Source organism: Equus przewalskii, chromosome 9 (genome assembly GCF_037783145.1).
Source record: "Equus przewalskii isolate Varuska chromosome 9, EquPr2, whole genome shotgun sequence".
Lineage (NCBI taxonomy): Eukaryota > Metazoa > Chordata > Mammalia > Perissodactyla > Equidae > Equus > Equus przewalskii.
The window spans coordinates 6,545,848-6,567,053 of record NC_091839.1 but is presented as its reverse complement, the minus strand read 5'-3'; the positions used below and the strand labels follow the sequence as shown (position 1 = coordinate 6,567,053).

The 21,206-nt window shown below is 53.3% G+C and overlaps 2 protein-coding genes and 1 long non-coding RNA gene across 4 annotated transcripts; 1 reads left to right on the top strand and 2 right to left on the bottom strand.

The window, feature by feature from the left end:
* The first annotated feature begins 457 nt into the window (after nucleotides 1-457).
* LOC139085437 (uncharacterized) lies at nucleotides 458-3,598 on the top strand. The gene is made up of 2 exons (XR_011543730.1): nucleotides 458-777; nucleotides 921-3,598. It is a non-coding gene; the product is annotated as an uncharacterized lncRNA (long non-coding RNA).
* Nucleotides 3,599-13,125: 9,527 nt separating this feature from the next.
* Nucleotides 13,126-15,058, bottom strand: LOC103560025 (free fatty acid receptor 3). 2 transcript variants are annotated; one of them, XM_008533913.2, is made up of 2 exons: nucleotides 14,925-15,058; nucleotides 13,126-14,674 (listed from the first exon to the last, which is right to left on the bottom strand). In XM_008533913.2, the coding sequence occupies exon 2, from the start codon at nucleotides 14,664-14,666 to the stop codon at nucleotides 13,674-13,676; it is 993 nt and encodes a 330-aa protein (XP_008532135.1). In that variant the 5' UTR covers nucleotides 14,667-14,674; nucleotides 14,925-15,058; the 3' UTR covers nucleotides 13,126-13,673. The 2 variants fall into 2 exon arrangements, with proteins under 2 accessions (XP_008532135.1, XP_070488738.1); XM_070632637.1 differs by having other exon boundaries at nucleotides 13,126-14,671; nucleotides 14,925-14,984.
* Nucleotides 15,059-16,025: 967 nt separating this feature from the next.
* On the bottom strand, nucleotides 16,026-19,630 carry FFAR1 (free fatty acid receptor 1). Its single transcript, XM_008533912.2, has one exon. It carries the CDS (start codon nucleotides 19,378-19,380, stop codon nucleotides 18,478-18,480), a length of 903 nt encoding a protein of 300 aa, XP_008532134.2. The 5' UTR covers nucleotides 19,381-19,630; the 3' UTR covers nucleotides 16,026-18,477.
* Between the last annotated feature and the right edge of the window lie 1,576 nt (nucleotides 19,631-21,206).

Sequence of the window (21,206 nt, the reverse complement as noted above, 5' to 3'; positions counted from 1 at the left end):
CAGCCCGTGGAGGAGGGGTGGGCACAGTCGAACTTCTCTTTCTTTGCTCCATCTTGTCCCATCTCCTCTTCCACTCATTACCTGCTGCTTTGGACCCACCTAGGGCCCCGCCCTGTGAGCAGAGAGGAGGCGTGAGGGGCAGCGAATGTCTAGCTGGCCTGGTTCAGTTATGGGCTGGAGTCTGCCCTCTGCATGGGGCAGACGTCCACTGCTGACCATTCTCCCAAGGGGACCTTCCGCAGATTCTCGGAGCTCCCCAGCTTCCCCTGCGTCTCCCTTGGATGTGGAGCGCCTCCTCTCCTTGGCCACATTCAGCCCCCTCTCAGCCCTGGGCGTCCTTTCCGTGGGATTCACTGCTCCTCCAGGCTGACCTCCGGGTGAGATCATTTATAAAATGATTCCAGGCTCGCTCTTCAGCAAAGGGCTGGCCTTTGGTCCAAGGGAGCCATGCACCTTTGTCCCACTGTGGCTGGAACAGCAGCTCGTTCCCAACACAGCCTCCTCTCCTGTTTTGCTCCACCAGGCCCAGCGAGCCTCTCACGTTTGATTTCTCGCAGCACACGTCTGGTGCCAGCCCTTGTGTCTTCTGAACTTCAGGGGCATGGAGAGCTCTGCCAGCGGCTGTCGGGAAGTGTCTTTATTGTGCATCTCATCGGTGAGCAGGAAGCTCTCCCTCTGCTTCCCACTGGGGTCGGAACACAGCACACCCATAGCATTCCAGAACAGTCCCTACAATCTGCCTCTTCCGCATTCCAGCTCCTTGTATCTGGCCTAGAGGTGAGTCTTAAGTTCGTGCTGATAAAACCAGTTTGCAGTTTGCAGGGATGGTCTAACACCTCCCATGACGGCGGGATCTGTGGATTGTTCTTGGCTGAAACTAAAACCGGGTCCCCTTTTTATAACCTGTATTCATTTCACAGACATGATCCTCAGTGCTGTTGCCTGTAAAGAAAGCGCAGTGATGCCAACCCTCAAGATTATTTACAAGGCGAAGAGCCCGTCCACAGGGAAAATCTCTGCCAGACTGAAGCGCTCCGCCACCTCTGCTCTTGTGCTTATTTGCCGGACAACCTCACAGGCTGGTGCAACACTCTCCCTCTTTTCAGCCACAGGACGAAAGAGTCACGCTCCCATACGTGACACCACCTCCAGGGAGAGCAGAGTTTTGAGCGATGCCTGGTGCACTAGTTAGGACTTCACCTCTTCTCCCCGGTTGAAGGACGCCTGTGAGCTGGACTCATGGTACGGCAGGGACAGCCTTGGCTCTGCACGATTTTTTTCCTAAGTTACCATTTTTAAATTCCACTCTCTAGCTGTTGAGATAGGAGGTTCCTCCCCAGAGGGTAGGACACTGTCCCTCAAAGGCTGCCGCCCTGCCCGGCAAGGGCTCACAGGAGTCCTCTGATTTCAAGGAAAATCTGTGCTGGCTTTTTGGGGGTGGCTGGAGACCAGTCTTGGGAGACACTGATAGAGAATGCCAGAAAGTTGGCTGTGTTTTGAGCTCATTGCTGGTGAGTCTGTGTACCTGGCTCACAGGAAACGGGTCAGATAGGGCTCTGTCTGGGGGCGATTATCCTGATATTCACCCTTTGGGGTACATTTTCTATATTATATCAGTGGGAGAAATGGCAGTGTCCAAGGGCATGTGCTGGCCCCTACGTCGGGGGTTATGAGACCCTCCTCACCCATCTCCTGTGCATCTGCTGGGGGGCCTGCCCTGCTCGCAGTCCCGCATCTACCCGTGACCCACCCATTTTTCTTAGAGAAACACTCGTGCTTTCCATGCCTGAGGTTTGAGGGAAGTTGAGGCATGTCACCCCTCCCCAGCTCCAGGGTGGGCACTCAGAGGCCTGAGTGGGTTCAACGATGTGTCCCCAAGATCCCAGCACACGTCACGGTGGCCCTGCGAGTTTTCAGGCCACGGACTCTCTGTCCCCTATTATCTGTTCCAGCTTGGTCAGAATTAAGGTGGTGAACGTTCTTCCATTATTATTTCTTTAATTTGAAAAAATGCATAATAATGCACAAATATATCCAACAATACAGAAGTGAAATGTGAAATGCCCCTCCTCCGACACTTACTTCTCTCTTCCTAGAGGTCACCTCTGTTCTGTTTATACCATCTAGGTACCTATAGAAATACATAGTTTTAAAAATGCATAAATGGAACCATACTATGTATGTCATTCTGAAACTTCATTTTTCACCATCCAATGTGCCTTGTGTGGATCTTTCCCTGTAAGTATGTACAGACTACTGTATTCTTTCTGATGGCTACAGGGTATGTTTTAGGACCGTCCTAAAATTTATGCAGCCATTTAGGGTCCATTTTCACAGTTTGCAGTTCTTTTGCTCTAGCAGGCACAGCATCAATGAGTACCCACCTATCTATATCTTCTATCATCTATCTGTCTCTCTCCATATCTATCAATACACCCGAGTATTGTGGTTAGGTGGATTCCAATTAGATATGTAATTGATATAATTGCTGGGTCAAAGAGATGTACTTTAAAGTTTTTGATAGATAGTCCCACATTACCTTCTGGAAAATGTTCGGTAATTGACATTTCCCCCAACTGTGTACGAGTATCCATCTCTGTGCACCTTCTCCAATACTGGATATTTTGAATCTTTACCATTTTCGTTAATAGGATGAGTAAGAATGATGATATCTTGTTGCTTTAAATTCCATTTTGAGGATTCTTTGTAATCAAGCAACCCAAGTCCGTTTCAGATCGGTGTGGGAAAGGGTGCAGTGTTCAGTAGATGCTGTTGGGATAGCTGACTATCCATTTGGAAGAGTTACAGTGAGATAACGAACGTAAAACCCAGGTATGTGAAGGATCAAACATGCTTTTAAAAACCATAGAATTTGCATGGGTCTCATATAAGACCATTTTTAAGCCTGGTAAATGAGAAGGCTTTTTTCTAGTATGACATAAATGTGGAAGCCATCAAAGAAATGACAAATTTGAGCACATAAATATATAAAACTATAGAAAAAATTATCATTAACAAAGTGAAAGACCATTATCTTTCTACATATTTAACCGATAGAGGGTTTATGTGCTAATATTCAAAGAACTCCTGAAATCAAATAAGAAAAAGGCAAGTATAGGAAGAAACATAAATGACTATGTACAATGTGCAAATATTTTCTCCTTCACTTTTTATCTGAGAAATTAAAATTAAATACTGAATGTGATGTTTAATTTTATGTGTCAACTTGGCTGGTCACAGTGCCCATATATTTGGACAAACATTATTCTAGATGTTTCTGTGAGGCTGTTTTTGGCTGAGATTTACATTTAAATCAGTAGGCTTTGAGTAAAGCAGAGTTTGCTCTATAATATTGGTGGGCCTCATCTAATCAGTTGAAGACCTGAGTAGAATAAAAGGCCGACCTCCAGCAGACTGCCTTCAGACTTCCTCTGCAACAAGGGCTCTTCCTGCTTTGCCAGGCTACTTCGGATTTGAACTGCAACTCTTTCCCAAGTCTTCGGCCTGCCGGCCTCCTCCGTCAGATTTTGGGCTCATCAAACCACCACAATCACACGAGCCAATTCCTTAAATAAATATCTCCCTATGTATAAACACATCCTATTGGTTCTATTTCTCTGGAGGACCCTGACTAACGCACTGAGCTACTAAATTTTACATGTCAACTTTGAAACAATTTTTTTAGTATTTTTCCTCATTGGCAGGGTTATGGGTCTCTTGCAGACTGCTGGGGGAGGGAGGGTTGATTCAGCCAGGGAAGGCAGTTTGTCAGTATTTATAAAAGTTTCAAATGTGTCTATCATTGAATACAGCAGAATCACTTTCAGGAAATGTACAGATGTGCAAGAATTCATGTAAAAGGATGGTACTTGTAGCATTATTTATAATAGTGGAAAATCAGAGGTACTTTCTGTTATTCATTCATTTATTTTTCAAATACCAAATGCGTATTCTGTGCTAGGTACTGTTTTAGGTACCTGGGTATGTAGTAATGAATAAAAGACATGGTGACAGCTGTCAAGGGCTCCTGGCTCTGGAGTGAACAATCACACACTAAACAAATGAACAGACAAATATGTAAATCAAGCTGTCGTAGCCCAGTGGGAGATGATACCAAGGGGGGAGGCTGTCATCAAGAGCGCGTCTCTGCAGAGTGGCCTTGGAGAGAAAGCCCAAAAGAAGGGGGTGAGCCAGCCAGGCACAGGGTGGAGGAAACAGTAACGTGTGCCCAGATCGAGAGCTGGGCCTGCTTGAGGCCGGGACCGCAGAGCGATGTCCGTGAAGGCGGGATGGCCCCAGAGGAGCCTGGAGGGGGAGGTGGGGCGGGATGGCACAGGGCCTGGGAGGCCGTGAGGAGGGGATCCGAATGGGAAGCCACTGGAAGGTTTTATTCAGGGCAATGACATGATCCAGTTTACGTCCTTCCAAGGTCCCCCTGGTTGTGGTGCGAACAGATGGGATGAGGACGAGAATGAAGACCAGGTCAGAAACCTTTGCAGTGGTCCAGGCGAGACATAAGGGCTGCGCGGAGTTGGAGAAAAGCAGATGCATGCAAGTCCCATTCTAGAGATAGCAGCACAGGGCTCGACGGTGCGCTGCATGTGGGTGGTGAAGGTGAAGGCACCACGAGCGGCTTCCTGACCACTCTCCACCTGTCAGGACGGCTAAAGTGAAAACGCTAACACCACCACACGCTGCTGAGGATGTGGAGCAACCGAATCCCTCGCTTACTGCTGGAGGGAGGGCAGATGGTGCAGCCGCCCTGACAGAGGGACGGAAGGGATCTCGAAAAGGGAGACACACAATTACCATGTGACGCAGCCATCCCTCGTCTGCGTATTCAACCTAGAGAAATGAAAGCTTACACCCACATAATACCCTGCACACGAGTGTTTAGAGCAGCCCTGTCCATAGTTGCCCTGAACTGAAGCAACCCAAACGTCCTTCAGTGCTTTACAACTAAGCAAATTGCGGTGCAGTCACACAGAGGAGCAAAGTCCTCAGCAATCAAAGGGAGCAGACACTGATGCTCCAGCTGACAGGGATCAATCTCGAAGACATCATGCTGAGCGAAAGGAGCCAGCCTCAAAAGGCTGAAGACTGGAGGATTCCATTTCCATGACATCCTTGAAAAATAAAAGTATAATGGTAAAGAAGAAACGGTGACTGTCGGCAGTTAGTGGGGAGAGACGATGTGACTAGAACTGCCCTTTATCTTGATTGTGGTGGTGGTTACAGGAATCTATGTGTGGTAAAATTCACAGAACCATAAACTTGTCCCTGAAAAAGTTCCTTTTCTTTGTATGATCATTCTAAAAATAAAAAAAAAAATTACATCTTAAAAGAAAAAAAAAAAAGAAACGACGCCCGGGTTGAGATGCCCCTGTACACAGTTGGATGTATAAGAGACTGGGGCTGGAGATGGACGCGTGGGAGTCATTAGTGGCTGAAGCCATGGGAATGGACTCCAACGCCTGGGGGAGGCTGTCGAGGAGGAGCACAAGGCTCTGGGGAGCCTTCCAGAGCAAGGCTTGCCAGAACGTGGGGGTGGGAGGGGGAGCCGGGCTGAGCTGGAGGGATCGGGACTCCTGGGCTCCTCAGAGCTCCTCTTGGCCACCTAGCCATGTCCTCCGCAGCCTGCCTGTGGGCAAGGGCACTGGCTCTCAGAGAAGGCTGCTGAGGTGGGCAGGGACCGCGGATAAGAACAAGGAACTGTTGGAAGGATTTTAGAACGTTGGCCAATCTCTGCCACTGGCTGCCCTCAGATAGGGGCAAAGTTACCTCTGAGCTGCACTCATGGCAAAATGACACCTCCTCCGGCTTCCTTCCACACCGTCCCCAATGTCTGAGCCCACAGACCCGAGGCTTGGAGCCCATCCACACCTCAGGCCTGGTTTGTTTTCACCACACACAACACTTTAACACTTTGAATTCGTCACCAGCTTAAAAGAATATAAGATTTCAGAAACAGCAATAACAGCTGGATTTTCTACTTGAGCAGCTGGGAGGTGTGGTGGGTTCGAGCCCACAGCCCTGCTTGGGAACAAGACAGGAGCTGAATTTAGACGAGCCGTGCCCTCTCCTCTCCCCTTGGCCACAGTCCCTCCTACTCTCGAATGTCTCCAGCACCAGGATAAGAGCTGGTTGCCATTTGTCACCTATTTGTGCCACGGGTTCTGCCCTTTTGTGTAACCTGGGTTGTCCCACAGCAGTCACAGCTTCTGCAGAGTGACACAGCAAAGGCAGGGAACTGCTTGGCTTGTTCAAACTTGGGAAGATTATCGACGATGTTAGGTACACACCTACAATATGGGCACAGCGTGAGGTGACACAAATTTTTAATCAACTTTTTTTATTGAGCCTTAATTTACACACAATAAAATGCACCCGTTTTAAGCATATAGTTCCATAAGTTTGGACAAATCCAGACATCTGTGTGACCCCCTACCCCACTCGAGTTATAGGACATTTCCATCACCCTAAAATGTCCCTCAGCATCTTCCCAGTCAATCCCTACCCTTTCTCATCTCAGCCCCTGGCATCCACTCATCTGCTTCCTGTCAGTGAAGGGTTCTGGTGCCAATTCCAACCTGGGTGGGTCCCCATACCCACCCAGAGAAAGCAATTCTCTGACACCTGCTGGGTGCCCTACAATTCAACTCAGTTCTGACCCCATCTCCCTGGGAAAGCGTCAGATTCCCCAGGTCACATGTTCGGTCCTACAAGACTGCCCCACTGCCAATGCCAGGCAGGAGTCCAGGTTGTCACCCGTGCTTCTGACCAACCAGCTACAGATGGGAGGTACCCACAATCCCGTCCTTGCATTTGGTTAATTGGTTCGCAGAACTCACAGAAACCTTTTACTTACTGGATTACTGGTTTATTATAAACGGATCTAACTCAGGAACAGCCTCATGGAAGAGATGCATTGGGCAAGGCAGGAAAGGGCACAGAGCTTCCACGCGCCCTACGCGGGTGCCACCCTCCCCAGATCTCCACATGTTCACCTACCCAGAAGCTCTCCAAACCAAGTCCTTTGGGGTTTTATGGAGGTTTCATTATGTGTGCACGACTGATAAAATCACCTGCGGTTGGCAACTGACCCCTTGGCGAGGTCAGGGGCTGGGATAGGAAGTTTCAACCCTCTAATCTCCCGCTGCCTCTGAGGGCAACCGGCTCATCAGCATAACAAAAGCCACCTTCGTTGCTCCCATCACAGGAATTTCCAGGGGTTTTAGGAGCTTCGTGCCAGGAACAGGGTGGAAGACCAAATAGCTATTTCTTATTATAAATCACGGTATCACGGTCAGAGGCTATCCTGTTACCCAGCTCAGCAGTTTATGACTTTTTATTGCCAGCAGTGTTCTGTTGCACGGCTACACCGCGGATCTTAAATCCACTCCCTTTTGATGGACACCTGGGCGGGTTCCAGTTCGGGGCTCCCACAGCGAAAGCTGCCGTGAATATTTGCGCACGGTCTCCAGTGTGCAGGGATGCTCTACCCTCCTGAGCGACACCGTGAGGACCTCGCCGGGTCAGAAGGCCGGGAGGGATGCCCCCGCAGGCCTCCGCACGGGTCTCCTCTCGCAGGGCCCCGCCGGGCGCTCCCCGGGGCTGGCGTGGGGCCGCAGGAGCGCTGCCGCCGCCCCATCCGCGCCCGAGCTCGCTGGCCGTTTGCTCAGTTCACTCCGCGGTGAACTGGCCTGTTTACATCTTTTCCGGCTGACCTTTGATTCACAGCAAATAATTCGATTGTTCTCCAAAGGATGAGCAAACGAGGAGTTATTTGAAAGGAGGCTTCTAGGGTGTTACAAAGACGAGACACGCTCCGAGCAGAGCAGAGAGAACCACGAGAAAACGATTGTTAGAAAGCGGGGCGGGGACGAGGGAATCGGCGAGCACGGGTCCCTGACTGTGTGCGTTCATTGTACGCGGTAAATGAGCATCCAGGGGCGCACGTCCTCATCCGCGGGTGGGCAGCACGCGTGGCACAGGGGCTCCAGGGGCAGGAAGACTGGGTGGCTGTTGTGATGCTCGCCCGACTCATTTCACCCTTTCTTGTTTCCACGGCAGTCAAGACCCCACAATAAGCGTGGGAATTTTTATCAATAAAAGGAGGGGAGCCTGCAGTCAAGGCTGTCAGTCAGTGATACTTGACCTTAGAAAGGGTCCCATGTGGAAGGTTTACTTTTCATCTCGTAATGCTGTGTCGATGCAGCCCCAGGCAGTCAAAAGCCCCTTTCTGGATGAGGCGAGTTCTGAAGTCTTGGTGCCAGAGATACGGGTTGGAACCATAAGAAATCTTCCCTGAGTCCAGCCATAATAGGTAAACAAACACTAAGATTTCAGAGCTCTACAAAGCAAACAGAGTTTAAAAATCCCAGGATCTAATTTAAAACAAGAGAAGATGTCATTCGGTAGGTTCTAGGATCCTTAGATATAGGATGCTTAGATGTAGCCTTATCCATTCGAGTTAAGATGCATTTGGTTGCAAGTTAGAGAATGTCTGGCCAATAGAGAGTCAACCTAGGAAAGTTTATTAACAATGACTTTGGAGGTGGTGCTCCCAGCTCAATGAGATCATGAAGGGCCCAGGCCCTTTCATCCTTCTTCTCTGCCACTCTTAACTTGTTAACTTTCTTCAAGTTTGTGGCCTTATGGCCCCAAAATGGCTGCTGCAGCTCCAAGTATCACATCCTCACATAAAAGCTTGCAAACCAGGAAGTGAGAAGGCAGCTCCTCACACACCTGTCTCTTTTCAGTAGGGAGGAAACTCTTTCCCAGAGACCCCCAGCAGATTTCTTACCTTTCGTTAGCTAGAAGTGGGTGACGTGTCCATCCTGAGACCCGTCACCAATAAAGGGGAATAAGATTGTCATGATTAGTGCCAATTATGATTTGACCCCTGGGGATGGGGGATCTGCAACAGGGGATGACTGATTTGGTTATCCACTGTATCCTTCTAGTATAAATCCGGTAAAATCACCCCCTTCCAAAAGTATTTCTGTACCACAGTTGCTTCTGCAACATTTTCTTTCTCTTAGCTCCGCCTCTCCATGGGGGTGAACTCTGTGCATCTTCCCGCTTCCGCCAGCGTGTACCAGATTTTACTCCCTCTATCCCATTCTTTTTCTGGAATGTGATCCCAGCATCCTTTTCCCAGAACACAGGCCACTACCTTGATGCCTTGACCTCCCTCCATACGGATGGGTTTTCCAGAACTGGCCTCAGAGGGAAGTCAACAGGCTTCTCCAGGCTTTGCAAAGTGCGAGGGGCCACCACTCCCTGTATCACTTAGGGCTTTTTTTTTTTTAACTCAGAAGAGTCATGGCAGAAAGAGGGAGGTAAAAAGTTGAGGGGTCTCTCACACTGCTTCTTTCTGTTTGTTCACCCCCCGCAGACTGTGGCTCCACCTGGGACTTTCTTCTCCCAGCATCTGTGGCCTGACTTTTCTTCCACGTGTCTTTCTCCTTTTGTTGCTGCTCTGCTTCCTCCTTTTGCATGATGCTTGCAACTCATTTTGCAGACTGCCAGGCTTCTTGCTCACCCCATGTGCTCTCACCTCCCCTCCTCCTCCCCGGACCCTGGCCCGGTCTGGTTTTACCCGCTTCCCGGGATCAAGCTGAAGCAGACTAACGTCTTGCACTTTGCATCACAGCTTTCCAGCCCCATCAGGCGCACACGCAGACGGGAGGCCGCTCACTAAACTACCCACAGGCTCTGCTCGTAGGTGATGTCCTCAACTCGGGAAAAGGTGTCAAGTCGGCTGCCTCCCCGTGCCCAGTGTCCTCCTCGCTTCTGCCTGCCCCTGTGCCCTCCTCTGACCGATGCCGGCTTAGGAATAGTCCGAGGTTGTCTCTGCATGAGCCCGCAGTGGTTTCCCCCTTGCTGCCTTCAGCCAGGCTGTGTGGAGCTGTCTTTGGCAGTTTCTTCATGACTCCGTGGGTAGCTTCCTTGGGTTTCTGGCCACACTTGGTGAACTAAAACTTCTAGCCTCCTCCCAGTTCTCCTATAAGCTGAGACCTGACCTGTGGCCAGAGAGCCTGTGTCAGGGATGGGCCAAGTCTCCCCTCCTGCCATCCTTCTGGGTTGCGCTGCCTTAGTTTTTGGTGAAGGGGGTCCCTTCCTTCTAGGAAGGAAAAGTTCCTCCTACTTTCTGGCCATCAATAAGTTCCTTTTTGGGAGCTGGCCCAGTGGCCCAGTGGGTAAGTTTGCACATTCTGCTTCAGTGGCCCCAGGTTCTCCGGTTCAGATCTCAGTGTGAACCCACGCACCACTTGTCAAGCATGCTGTGGCAGGCGTCCCACATGAAGGGTGGAGGAAGATGGGCACGGATGTTAGCTCAGGGCCAGTCTTCCTCAGCAAAAAAAAAAAGGTGAATTGGCAGCAGATGTTAGCTCAGGGCTAATCTTCCTCAAAAAAAAGTTCTTTTCAGAAACCTTTAAAAACTTGTTTTGTTAAGGAATAAAATTATATTGCTGAGAAAAGTTGTTCTCTAAAATCACAGACCATCAGAAACTTGGCTGTTTGAAATCCCATCAGTAAGATGGACATCCCACTGCTGCTTGGAGGGTCTGGGCAGGAGCCTGTGACACAGAGAGGCAGCCTCGCTTTTCAGCCCCCAGAACTTCAGATAAGTTTTCAGACACGAATTTCCACCTTTAGCTTTATTTTGTATTTTCCAGAGAAATAGGCCCCTGAGTCTGCTCTCATCCTGGACCTGATCTTGACTTCTTTACACGCAGCCCTGCTTTGCTTTGAGCCCATCAAACACAGCTTAATTGAAACTTTGCCTCATGTCACCCTTACCCAGAACCCTGTGATAAACCGTCTCTTCTTCTGTGAGATGCCCACACTTCCCCTGGAGTGTGGTTTCCTTTGCTTCTGCAAGAGAATAAACCCAGGGGCCGGCCTGGCGGCATGGTGGTTAAGTTTGTGTGCTCCGCTTCAGCGGCCTGGGGTTCACAGGTTTGGATCCTGGGTGTGGACCTACACAAGCCATGCTGTGGCTGCATCCCACATAGAGGAACTAGAATGACTTACAACCAGGATATACAACTGTGCACTGGGGCTTTGGGGAGAAAAAGAAAAAGGAAGATTGGCAACAGATGTTAGCTTAGGGCCAGTCATCCTCACCAAAAAGCATAAAACAACAAAGAGAATAAACCTAGCTTTGTTGGGCTGCTGTTGTGGGACACAGGCTGTTCCACTCCATGGCTCACACATGCTCAGCGTGGGTAACACTGCCCCCAAGAGAGGTGAGAATTAGTTCCAGGGGAGCAAGAAAATCTTAGAATGGCCTGCGGCCTTCCAAAGGGCCACGCACGTAAGCAGGCAGAAGTATGTCTGTCGTATTAAAATTTCACGGGCAGGGAGGGGAAGGTGCTGAGGAGGAAAGAATATCCAAAGAGACTCCTTTAAAAAAAGTGTGAGAAACAGCACTTTAGCTAACATTGAGTAGCTTTTGGTGTCCACTGCGAGGCAGGTGCCCAGTTGTTGGCTCTCTTTTGCAGCGAGAATTGAGTTCTTCTGACCTCCATCTTGGGAGATCCAGCCCGGCTTGACCTCTTCCGGAACCCCCAGAACGTCCCCCATCGCCTGTGATCCTGTCACCCACGGGAGATGCACACCTGCTGTACTGTGCTGTGCAGGGAGGGTGCCTCACGCTCCATCACTCCCACAGACACTCCCGCGCCACCTCTGCAGCCCCCTTTCCCCCGCTTAGGTGGGCGCAGGGCGCCGGTCCCAGGACCCACTGTCCGTTCTCTCAGCTTCTGAGAGATGGGGGAATGCTGTTCCCCTCCCCTCATTGCCCCGACCACGGCCCCACCCCCATGACGCCATCCTCCCCACCGCCAGCCTTTTGCTTATACAGACTGGGGTGGGGTGGCGCTGGGGGATGTTTGGGGGCAGCAGAGCCAGTGGGGCTGCCTCTGACTCCTCCTTATAAAACCCCGGGGAGACGCCAGACTCCCGTCTCTCGCAGCGCTCTTTGAGTGTGGGGTTCCCAACTCCTCTCAGCCTTGGGTCCCTGTCACCACTTCTGGAGTCCCAGGACCGCATGTCACCTTGTTCCCTTTCTGAACCATGTAGACCCATGTTCATATCACCTTCTTAGCAGCCACCAGGCCTGAGCACCTTGGGACAGACAGATGAGCCGTGGGACAGAGAGACAGCTCAAGCTTCATCTCTGCGCAGAGATGACGTCTCTCTCCCTCCACTTGAGACCAAGCCCCACTCACAGCCAGTCCTCGTTCTCCAGGGCCCTCAACCCCAGGAAGAAAGCAGATGCTAAAGACTTCAGGATTGAAAGCCCTGAACTCCTGAGCCCAGCCATGTGCACACAGTAGGTGTGCAATAAATGTTTTTGAACTAGAGCTGACTGAGTGCTGACAGGTGCCAGCATTGCCCTGGTTGCCCTGCTGGGAGAGGAGGCCCTGACCACCTGTCTCTCGTGTACCACCGGTCAGTGGAAAAGGCAAACCTACTAAATGATCACATCTGGATAAAAATAGCTCTTAAGAGCGTACATCTGTCTTTGAAGGCAACTGTGCTGACTAATTATCTTAATTTTTTTCGAGGGTTTCTTGACTGGGAAGAGGATGTTTCAGCATAGATAATCGATCTGCTTTGCATCTAGTTCTCTGTCTCATGGTGGTCTGTCTGCGCTTGTCCCGGCCAGGCGGCCTCAGCTGACGCCGGATGTGTGACCGGCCCTGTCCTGGCGCAGGAGGCACAGCTGGGGGCAGAAGAGCCGAGTGGGTGAGGCGCGTGGGTTTCGGAGTCGGCTCATTCCAGCTTCCAGTCCTGCTTCAGTCACTTCCTGGCGGTAGGATCTCAGAGACTTCACCTCCCTTGGCCCATTCCCTCATCTGTAAAAGGGGAATAATAATAATACTGGCCACATGATTGTTGAGAGGATTGGAGCAGACAAAGTGGCAGGCCGACTCCTTGCTACAGGGTAGCTATTATTCTCATTCCTCAGCCCAGACCCTCCCCCAGCATCGGGGCATCTTACTGTTTCGCCCTCTTCCTTCAGAGGCGAGGCGTTTCACTCTTCACCCATCAATTCCACGTGACCCACGTACACCACGAGAAAACACAGAATGAGAAAAGACCGTTCTCTTTTGCTTGCTACCAGATTTATTTAGGTAATTTTTCTTCTGTCATTTTCCATAAACGTCCCTGAAAATCTGACTTGATTGGACAATAGAAACTTTCTGGAAAAGCCCATGTGAGAGCAGGCTGCTCGCTCAGGCGTGAAGTCCTGTCCCCGACTCCCAGCCTGCCGGGTGAGCAGCTCCGAAGGGTCCATTCCTCCTCTCTCCTGTCCCAAGTCACTGGGCAGCTCCCTCGGGCCCTGGACGCCGCCCTCGACTCCTCCTCTGCCCTCAGAGAACCACAGCAGCTGGCCCGTTGCCATGGGGAGCTCATTTTCTCTGGAGCACTCTCACCCTGACTGCATCCCGGGGCCGAATCCATAGCGTGTGGGGATGGGAAAGGAGGGCAGCGTGGTGAGCTCGAGTGCTGGGCTTTGGCGAGCACGTCCTCAGCAAGGCTGGGTGCCTGCTCGGCCCGGGTGCACGGTCCCCTGCCTGCCACTCCAAGGGCCTGCTTGACGAGCCAGGAGCTTCCCTGGGGATGACGCCCGCTCCACGGCCCTCCGGCGAGCTCTACCTGTCCTCTCTGTGGGATGGCTCCTGCAGCTGCCCCTCGCCTTCCTTCCTCTCCTGCAGTTTCACGCTGCTCTCCTGCCTCCCGGGGCCCCAGGCCCCAGTCAGCCTCCGCAGCAGCTCGTGAAAGTCGGCTTGGAACCCAGACGATGAGAAGTAGTAGACCAAGGGGTCGACGCAGGAATTCAGGGTGCTGAGGAGCAGCACGTAGCTTCTCCATGTCGGGCTCTTGCCCTGGACGTAGCCCACGACATGGGACATGTTGTAAGGCGCAAAGCAGACGAGGAAGTTGAGCAGCGTGGCTGCCACGAGCCCCGCCACCCTCCTCCGCCGGTGGTGGCTGGCTCCCCTGCCGAGCAGCCACACCAGGTGGCCGTAGCAGTAGCTGGTGATGAGCAGGGGCACCCCGAAAAGGACCACGGCCATCTCCAGCCGGACGGGCAGGAGAATGGCCAGCTGGTCCTCCCGGAATTCCAGGTAGCAGGTCCCATTTTTACCCTGGCCCATGGAGGAGTTCCCCGAGAACTCGATGATGTAGACCACGCTGCAGTGAGCACCGGCCAGCAGCCAGCAGGCTCCACTGACCAGGCCAGCCTGTCCCAGCCTTGGCCGGGTCTTGTACCACAGTGGGTAGGCCACACTCAGGAAGCGCTCGATGCTCACAGCTGCCAGGAAGAGAGAGGTGAGATAGATGGTGGTGAAGAAGAGGAATCCGGAGAAGGGGCAGAGGATGAAAGGCAGGGGCCAGTGCATGCCGCTGGCCGCCTCCGCCATGCGGAAAGGCAGGAAGAGCAGCAGAAGCAGGTCCGAGAGGGTCAGGTTGAGCAAGAGCACGTCCACGGCCACGGGGCGGCGCCGCAGCTTGCCCACGAAGATCACCAGGGCCACGAGGTTGAGGGGGAGCCCCACGAGGAAGGAGAAGAGGTACACGGAGAAGAAGAGCCAGTGGTTCCCGGGGGAGAAGGACTGGTCCAGGCTTGTGTCCATGGTCATGGCCACTGCTGAGAGAGAGAGAGAAAGACAGACAGACAGACACAGAGAGGGCAGTCTGGATGAGATCTTCCTGCTCCCACCAGCAGCATTTCAACTGCCAGCAGGGAACACTGTCACCACCCTCACTCCCTCACGGCCCTGAGGCTTTCCCCAGTGGGGTCAGCCTGCCTGTCTTCCTGGTCATGCCCTGTCTCCTGTCCCTTCCCCCAGTAGAGCCAGAACACCCCTCCACACAGCTCCTCAGGGCCCCAAACTCACCTCTTATTTGAGAACCCAAGTGCTCTGCTGCTCAGTACCTTGCCGGCTCCTCCAGAACACGTACGGTTAGCTATTTATCTGGCAGAACTGATAAAGACCTGACAGTGCCCATGACGTCACTCACTGCTGAGCAACGGCACAAAAGATGCCTTCAGCTCCGTTACCAGAGCCACGCCAGTATGCAAAATGAGGAGCAAATTCCACAACTGTGTGCCTTGCTCCTCGCTCCTCGGGGGCCTCAGATGAGATGCCCTGACCAAGGCCGAGAGGACTTCGTCTTCCCCTCCTTGATCCTCCACTTGAATTTTGTCTGCTCCTCTAGAATGGCACTCATCCAGTTTGCCTTGTAAGGGCAGGAAGTGCGATGCAGTGATGGAAAGCACAGGCTTCGGAGCTGGGGGCCTGGGTTCAATGCTGGTCCCGTCGCTTTCCAACTCTAAATTGAGGCGAGTAACTTAAACTCTCTGAACTTCTGCTTTCTCATCTGTAAACCAGCGATAATCACAGTACCAATCTCACAGAATTGTTGTGTAAATTAAAGCATTAATACGTGTCAGATGCTTAGAATGGAGCCTGGTGTGTTGTGGGGAGCACTGAACAGGTGTTAGCTGCCATCATCCCTGTCACTGGTGTGCACTCATCTCTGGGGTGATGGTAACAATAATAATAATATTGATATTAACAGTGACGATGGTGGCCATGATGATGGTAGCCACCTTTTAGCGGGTACGTAATCCATAGCTGATACTCTGCTTCTCAGGGCATCACCATTGTGTCTTGGGATCCCTGTGTCCCACAGTGGGGATGTGACTTGCTCCAGGTAACACAACTTAAGTACCGCCACAAGGGTTCAAACCCAAGTTCTGTCCAGCATCAGCGATTATTTATTTATTCATTCAAATATTCATTCAAAATTTACAGAGCACAAGGAGATACCATTTCACACCCACTGGAAAAAAAATAAGATAACACCAAGTGTTGGTGAGGATGTGGAGAAACGGAAATCCTCATGCATTGCCGGTGAGAATATGAAATGATGGAATCACTTTGGAAAGCAGTTCGGCAGTTTCTTTAAAAGGTAAACATAAATTTACCATGTGACCCAATTCCACTATAGGTATTTATTTAGGAGAAATGAGATCATGTGTCCACACAAAGACTTGCTCATAAACATTTATAAAGGATTAGTCTTAACAAAACACCATTGGTGGTCCGTGAGCTAGCGAATGGATAGACCACGTGTCATATCCCCAGGATGGAATGCTACTTGGCAGTAAAAAGGAATGAAATATGCATGCGCACTCTAACATGGATGAACCTCAAAAACGTTATGCTAAGTGCAACAAGCCAGACATGAAAGACCACGGATTGTATGTTTCCATCTATATAAAATGTCCAGAATAGGCAAACTTATAGAGACAGAAAGTAGATCACTGGTTGCCTGCGGGGTGGAAACGGGATTGTGTCAAGGAGCATGTGCGGGGGGGCGGGTCTTACCGGGGTGATGAAAATGTTCTCGCTTGGATTATGGTGGTAGTTGCACATCTCAGTAAATTTACAAAAAATCATTGAATTGTACACTTAAAATGGGTGAATTTTATGATATGTAAGTTTTCTCTCAAATAAATTGTTAAAAGTCCACCAGTGAACAAAACAGAGTTTTTGGTGTCATGGTGCTTACTTTTGCGGGGGGGCTCGTGGCGATTGAGTGCGGGGAGGCCGATGATGACATCGGAATCCAGAGGCAGAGGACCGCTGGGGGAAGCACTGTGGGGAGGGGATGGTGGCACAAGGGCTGCTGGGGGCACTAGGGAGGGTTTAGGGCTCAAGGGACAAGGGTCACCGGAGGATGTTGGGGGCGGATCACACAGGGCCCGTGGGCCCCAGGGAGGAACTGAAATCTCCCCTGAGTGGCAGAGGCGCGGTAACTGGAAGAAGTGACCTGGCGGGGCAGGTGCTTAGAGCAGGCGGGAGAGAGCAGCCCTAGCGTTGGGGGAGGGGCAGTGGGGCCAGCTGGGCTGGAGCTGGGGCTTTTACCAAATTCTCTGGTGTCCCGAGAACAAACTCGTTTCTGGCTCCTGCAGAGCCTCAGCAAGTTACCTGACTTCTCTGGCCTGTTTCCACACTGAGAAAACGGGTAATAAAATAAAACTTTTTTTGGAGAGCTGTGAGGAGTGTTCATCCATTCAGCAAACACTTACTGAGGGCCCACTGTGTGCTAGGCTCTCTGGTAGGGGCTGGGGATGTATTAGGAAATAAATCAAAATTCCTGTCCTTAGAGAACTTTAAGCATGAAAAGAGGCAACGTGTATAAACAAGTTCATACACGCTAGGCACACAGCAACCACTGTTTGTGCCCCTCTGCATGCCTGGCATCATCATCATTAGAGGAACAAGTCTGTTCCCACCCCTCACCTAAGCAGAGCAGATGCCCAGGTGTCTCTCACGTGAGGGTGGCCCCTCACAGCCACCCTCCACTGCCCACTCTCTCGCAGGTTCAGGGTGCCACCATTCAGCTTCACAAAAGGGACCACAAAGGCAGGGGTTAAGCCCAATACCGCAAGCTTTCCAAGTGTCCCCTGACCCTTGGGGGTCCTGCCTTGAAGGATCGCATCCCTCATCCACCCCTTCTTTGCTGGAGGTCTTCAGGCAAATTTCTTAACGCCGCAAAACAAAGATGATATTAATCCCTGGGCCCAAGACTGTAGCTCCCTCACACAGCTCCTTGGTACAAATCAGGAAAAGGCACCCTCCTCCAGATGGGCACCACCCTGTGCCAAGGTGCACTGCTCAAGGATTGAGTGATGTCTTTATTTAAATTGGAATAAGATGCTTCTCCCCCTGGATGGAAACAGCCCTGTGCCAGGCACATGGCATGGTCAGCAAAGCACGAGCTACAATTTAGTCAACGTTTGCCCCTCTGCCTGGCACCCTTGTACAATGAACAACCTGCCTATCTGTACAGCAGCCATACAGCTAAATCAAAGGATTGCATGAGGGTGAAGGGAAGCAACATTCATAATGCACTTGGCGTGGTGACTGTCACGTATTAGAGACTTGGTATTTGCGGCTTTCTGTGTTGCTATTTTCCCTCCTTCTAATGCCGCCCCCTTGTGAGTGCCAAGCGGTATAACAGCCTCATTATCTTGCCTCCTGCTTCCTCTCTCACACTGAAATTAAAATGTTCTTCCCCAGGACATGATTTTGGAGGAGCATCTCCCAAAGTGCATTATCAGGGCTGGAACGGAACTGTCCCACTTCTTCCCCAGTGGAAGAGGCCTCACCCGCAGGACGCTGGCCGACAGGCGAGGAAGGATGGGCGGACGGAGAGGAGAGACAGACAGAGGAGGGCAGTCAGACTGATGTGTGAGAGGCAGGCTCACCTTCCTCCTGCCTCCATTCTTCCAACCGGAAGGCAGTCTTCTGCCAGCCTCGGTCCTTCCCACACGGGGCTCCAGGGCCGCCCCCAGGCAGGGCTGCCGGTGGTCCCCTGCAAGGGGCGAGGGGAAGCACCGGGCTCTCCCGCTTCATGCCCCTCCCCCAGCAGTGGCTCCTACTTCTGGGACACGGCGCCTTTTGTTCTCGCCACACGTGATGTCCCCCTGCCAGGACGCCCTCCCAAGTAGCCGGTCACCAGCGGGTTGAGCACCACGCTCCAAGCACCTGTGATGAGCCCCAGCTTCCGCCAGCGGCCTCCCATGTCGGGGTGCAGGAAGCCAGCCACGTTGGAGGCGTTGTAGGGTCCTAGGCAGAGCAGCAGCGTGAGCAGGGCCCCGCCGGCCACCCAGGCCGCCCTCAGCTTCCGCCGGTGGCTCAGGCCTGAGCGGGCCAGGGCGCGGAGGCAGCCGACGTAGCAGAAGGCTGTGATGGTCAGGGGCACAAAGAAGAGCAGGAGGGAGAGGCTGAGGCGCGCAGGGCCCACTGAGGCTGGATCCCAGGCCTCCAGGCAGACGGGGGAGCCGTTGACCGGTGTGTTGATGCCCAGCGGGCTGGTGGTATTGTCCGTCCAGCCTCCGGGAGCCTCCAGCCCAAGGACCAGCCCCAGGTGACAGAGGACGAGGGCCCATATGGCCACACACACGCCCCAGGAGTAGCGCGGCCTGCGCACGGCCTGGTAGCCCAGGGGGAAGGCGGCTCCCAGGTAGCGGCCGGCGCTCAGGGCGGCCAGGAAGCCCCCGCCCGCGTAGAGGGGCGCGAAGTGGGCCAGCGCGACGGCGGGACAGAGCGCGGCGGGCAGCGGCCAGGCGCCCCCCGCCAGGGCCTCGGCCGCCTTCAGGGGCAGAGAGGCGGCCAGCAGGAGGTCCGAGCAGCCCAGGTGGAGCGCGTACACCAGGCTGGGGGTGAGGCGGAGGCGGGCGTGCGCGGCGGCGGCCCCGACGGCCAGGGCGTTGAGCGGGAAGCCGAGCACAAAGGCTCCCACGTAGAGGGCGAAGGACAGCTGCGGGGGCGGGTCCATGGGGCCCCGCTGCGTCCGCAGGTCTCGGGATCCCCGGAGGGGGCGCTCCCGGACTCGCGCACTCGGCTCAGCACTGCTGGGGGGAGGGGGGGGGGGCGCGGTCCAAGCCGTCCAGTGGGACAGTTGAGGAGACAAGGCCGGGGAGGCAGGTGGCAGCCAGTTAGCGGTCCGGCCAGGACTGCAAGCCAGGAGGGTCGGCCCCCAGCCCTCTGCTTTCTTTCCACGTCATCACCTCTTCAAACGAAGGCGTGATGGCAGAGCCCCAGGAGAAGACAGAACGGGAGCGCGGGTCCCCTGAGACGGACGGCCTCTTGATTTCTGAGACCCTGGGGAGGGAAGGGGTGGAGAGAGTCAGGACAGAGCTGGGCCCCCAGCTCCAGTTTTTCTTAGGAATGGAAGTTGATCCCTGGATTTGCTCCCCTCCCCCCAATTCCTTGGAAAGAGAAGGAGCTGCTCCCTCACAGTGGCCGGTGGTGGAGGTGTGGCAGAGGGCAGAAGAAGGGGGTCCCCAGGGGAAAGCCCAAGGGTAGGCCAGGTCCCATCAGTGTCACTGGGAATGACTTTGGCCAACTTCAGGGGCACCCTCAGCAGGGGGCCTGGGGGTCTGGGAGGTAGTCCCTGGTGCAAAGAGGAGCCGCAGAAGGAGGGACTCACCTCTCGGCGCGGCCAGGTGTCTCTGAGGCTCGGCTGTCCCCCTCACTGGGCCGAGGGAGGGCCCCAGGTTGGGCAGTGAACTGGAAGGGAGTGAAGGGCGGGGTGGCAGGACCATTAGGCCGAGGCACTGGCAGCCTGGGTGAGCAGCTAATGGGGCATCTCGGCCCAGCAGAGGCCAGACTGAAGCGGGGGGGGGGGGTCCCGGGAGGTGATGCGAACACAAGGAGGGGAGAGGACCGAAGCGTGGGCTTTCCTGGGCAGAGCGAGGAGCCTGTCGCAGCACCTGCAAGGAGCAGGGTTAGTGGGGTGCCACCAGAACACAGCTTTGTTCCCCCTGCCCGCCCCCACAGCCTGTTCCAGCCCGTTCTGGGGGCTAAGTCTTCTCCACTCCCCGGGGAGCTCATGGGCAGGCCCCAGGCCTCGCTGGCTCCCTCCTAGACAACAAAAAGGACCCAGTCACCTTCGTCACCCACACCATCCATCTGGTACTTGATGTGTGGGGAGATAAAAGCATCCTTCCCAGCTACAGCTTCTGCCTTCCCCTGCCTCACCCTGGCTGTGGGCACGGTCTGTGAGGAGGCTCCGCCATCTCCCGCTCCTCCCCCCACTGGCTCCATGGTGTGGTTTCTGAACGTGTAGCGTTGGCAGGAGCAGGGAGGAGGGAAGACACAGGACAAGGGCAGTCTCGTTTGGCGCCAACGGAGTAACCAGGCTGTGGTCTCCACTCGGCCTCCTCAGGGCTGCGTGGATGTCAAAGGGCCCTTGGCCTCAGGGAGTTCAGCCGTCCACCCCCTGTCGGGGTCACCTTGCTCTTCTGAGCAGACCTCCTAAGTGAGATTCAAAACAGCCCCAGGCTGTCTCTGCGATTCACCTCTGACTGTGTGTGCGTCTCTGTCTGCCTGTCCATCTCTGCTGCCTCAGTCTCACAATACAGCCCCTCTCTCAACTTCAGTTTTCTTGGGTGTGTGGTTTGGTCACCGTGTGGGCTGCCATGACCCTCTCAAATTCCCGGTCACCTGGAAGAAGCTTCTGAGTGGCTTCCTGGAAGGCTGCGCCCCCGGCTCCAGGCGGGGGTGGCGTGGGATGCTTGGCAGGCCGACAGCTCCCTCCAGAGGAACGACCTAATTTCCTTTCTCCATCTCAGGCAGCAAATTGATTCTGGTTCCAGGTCC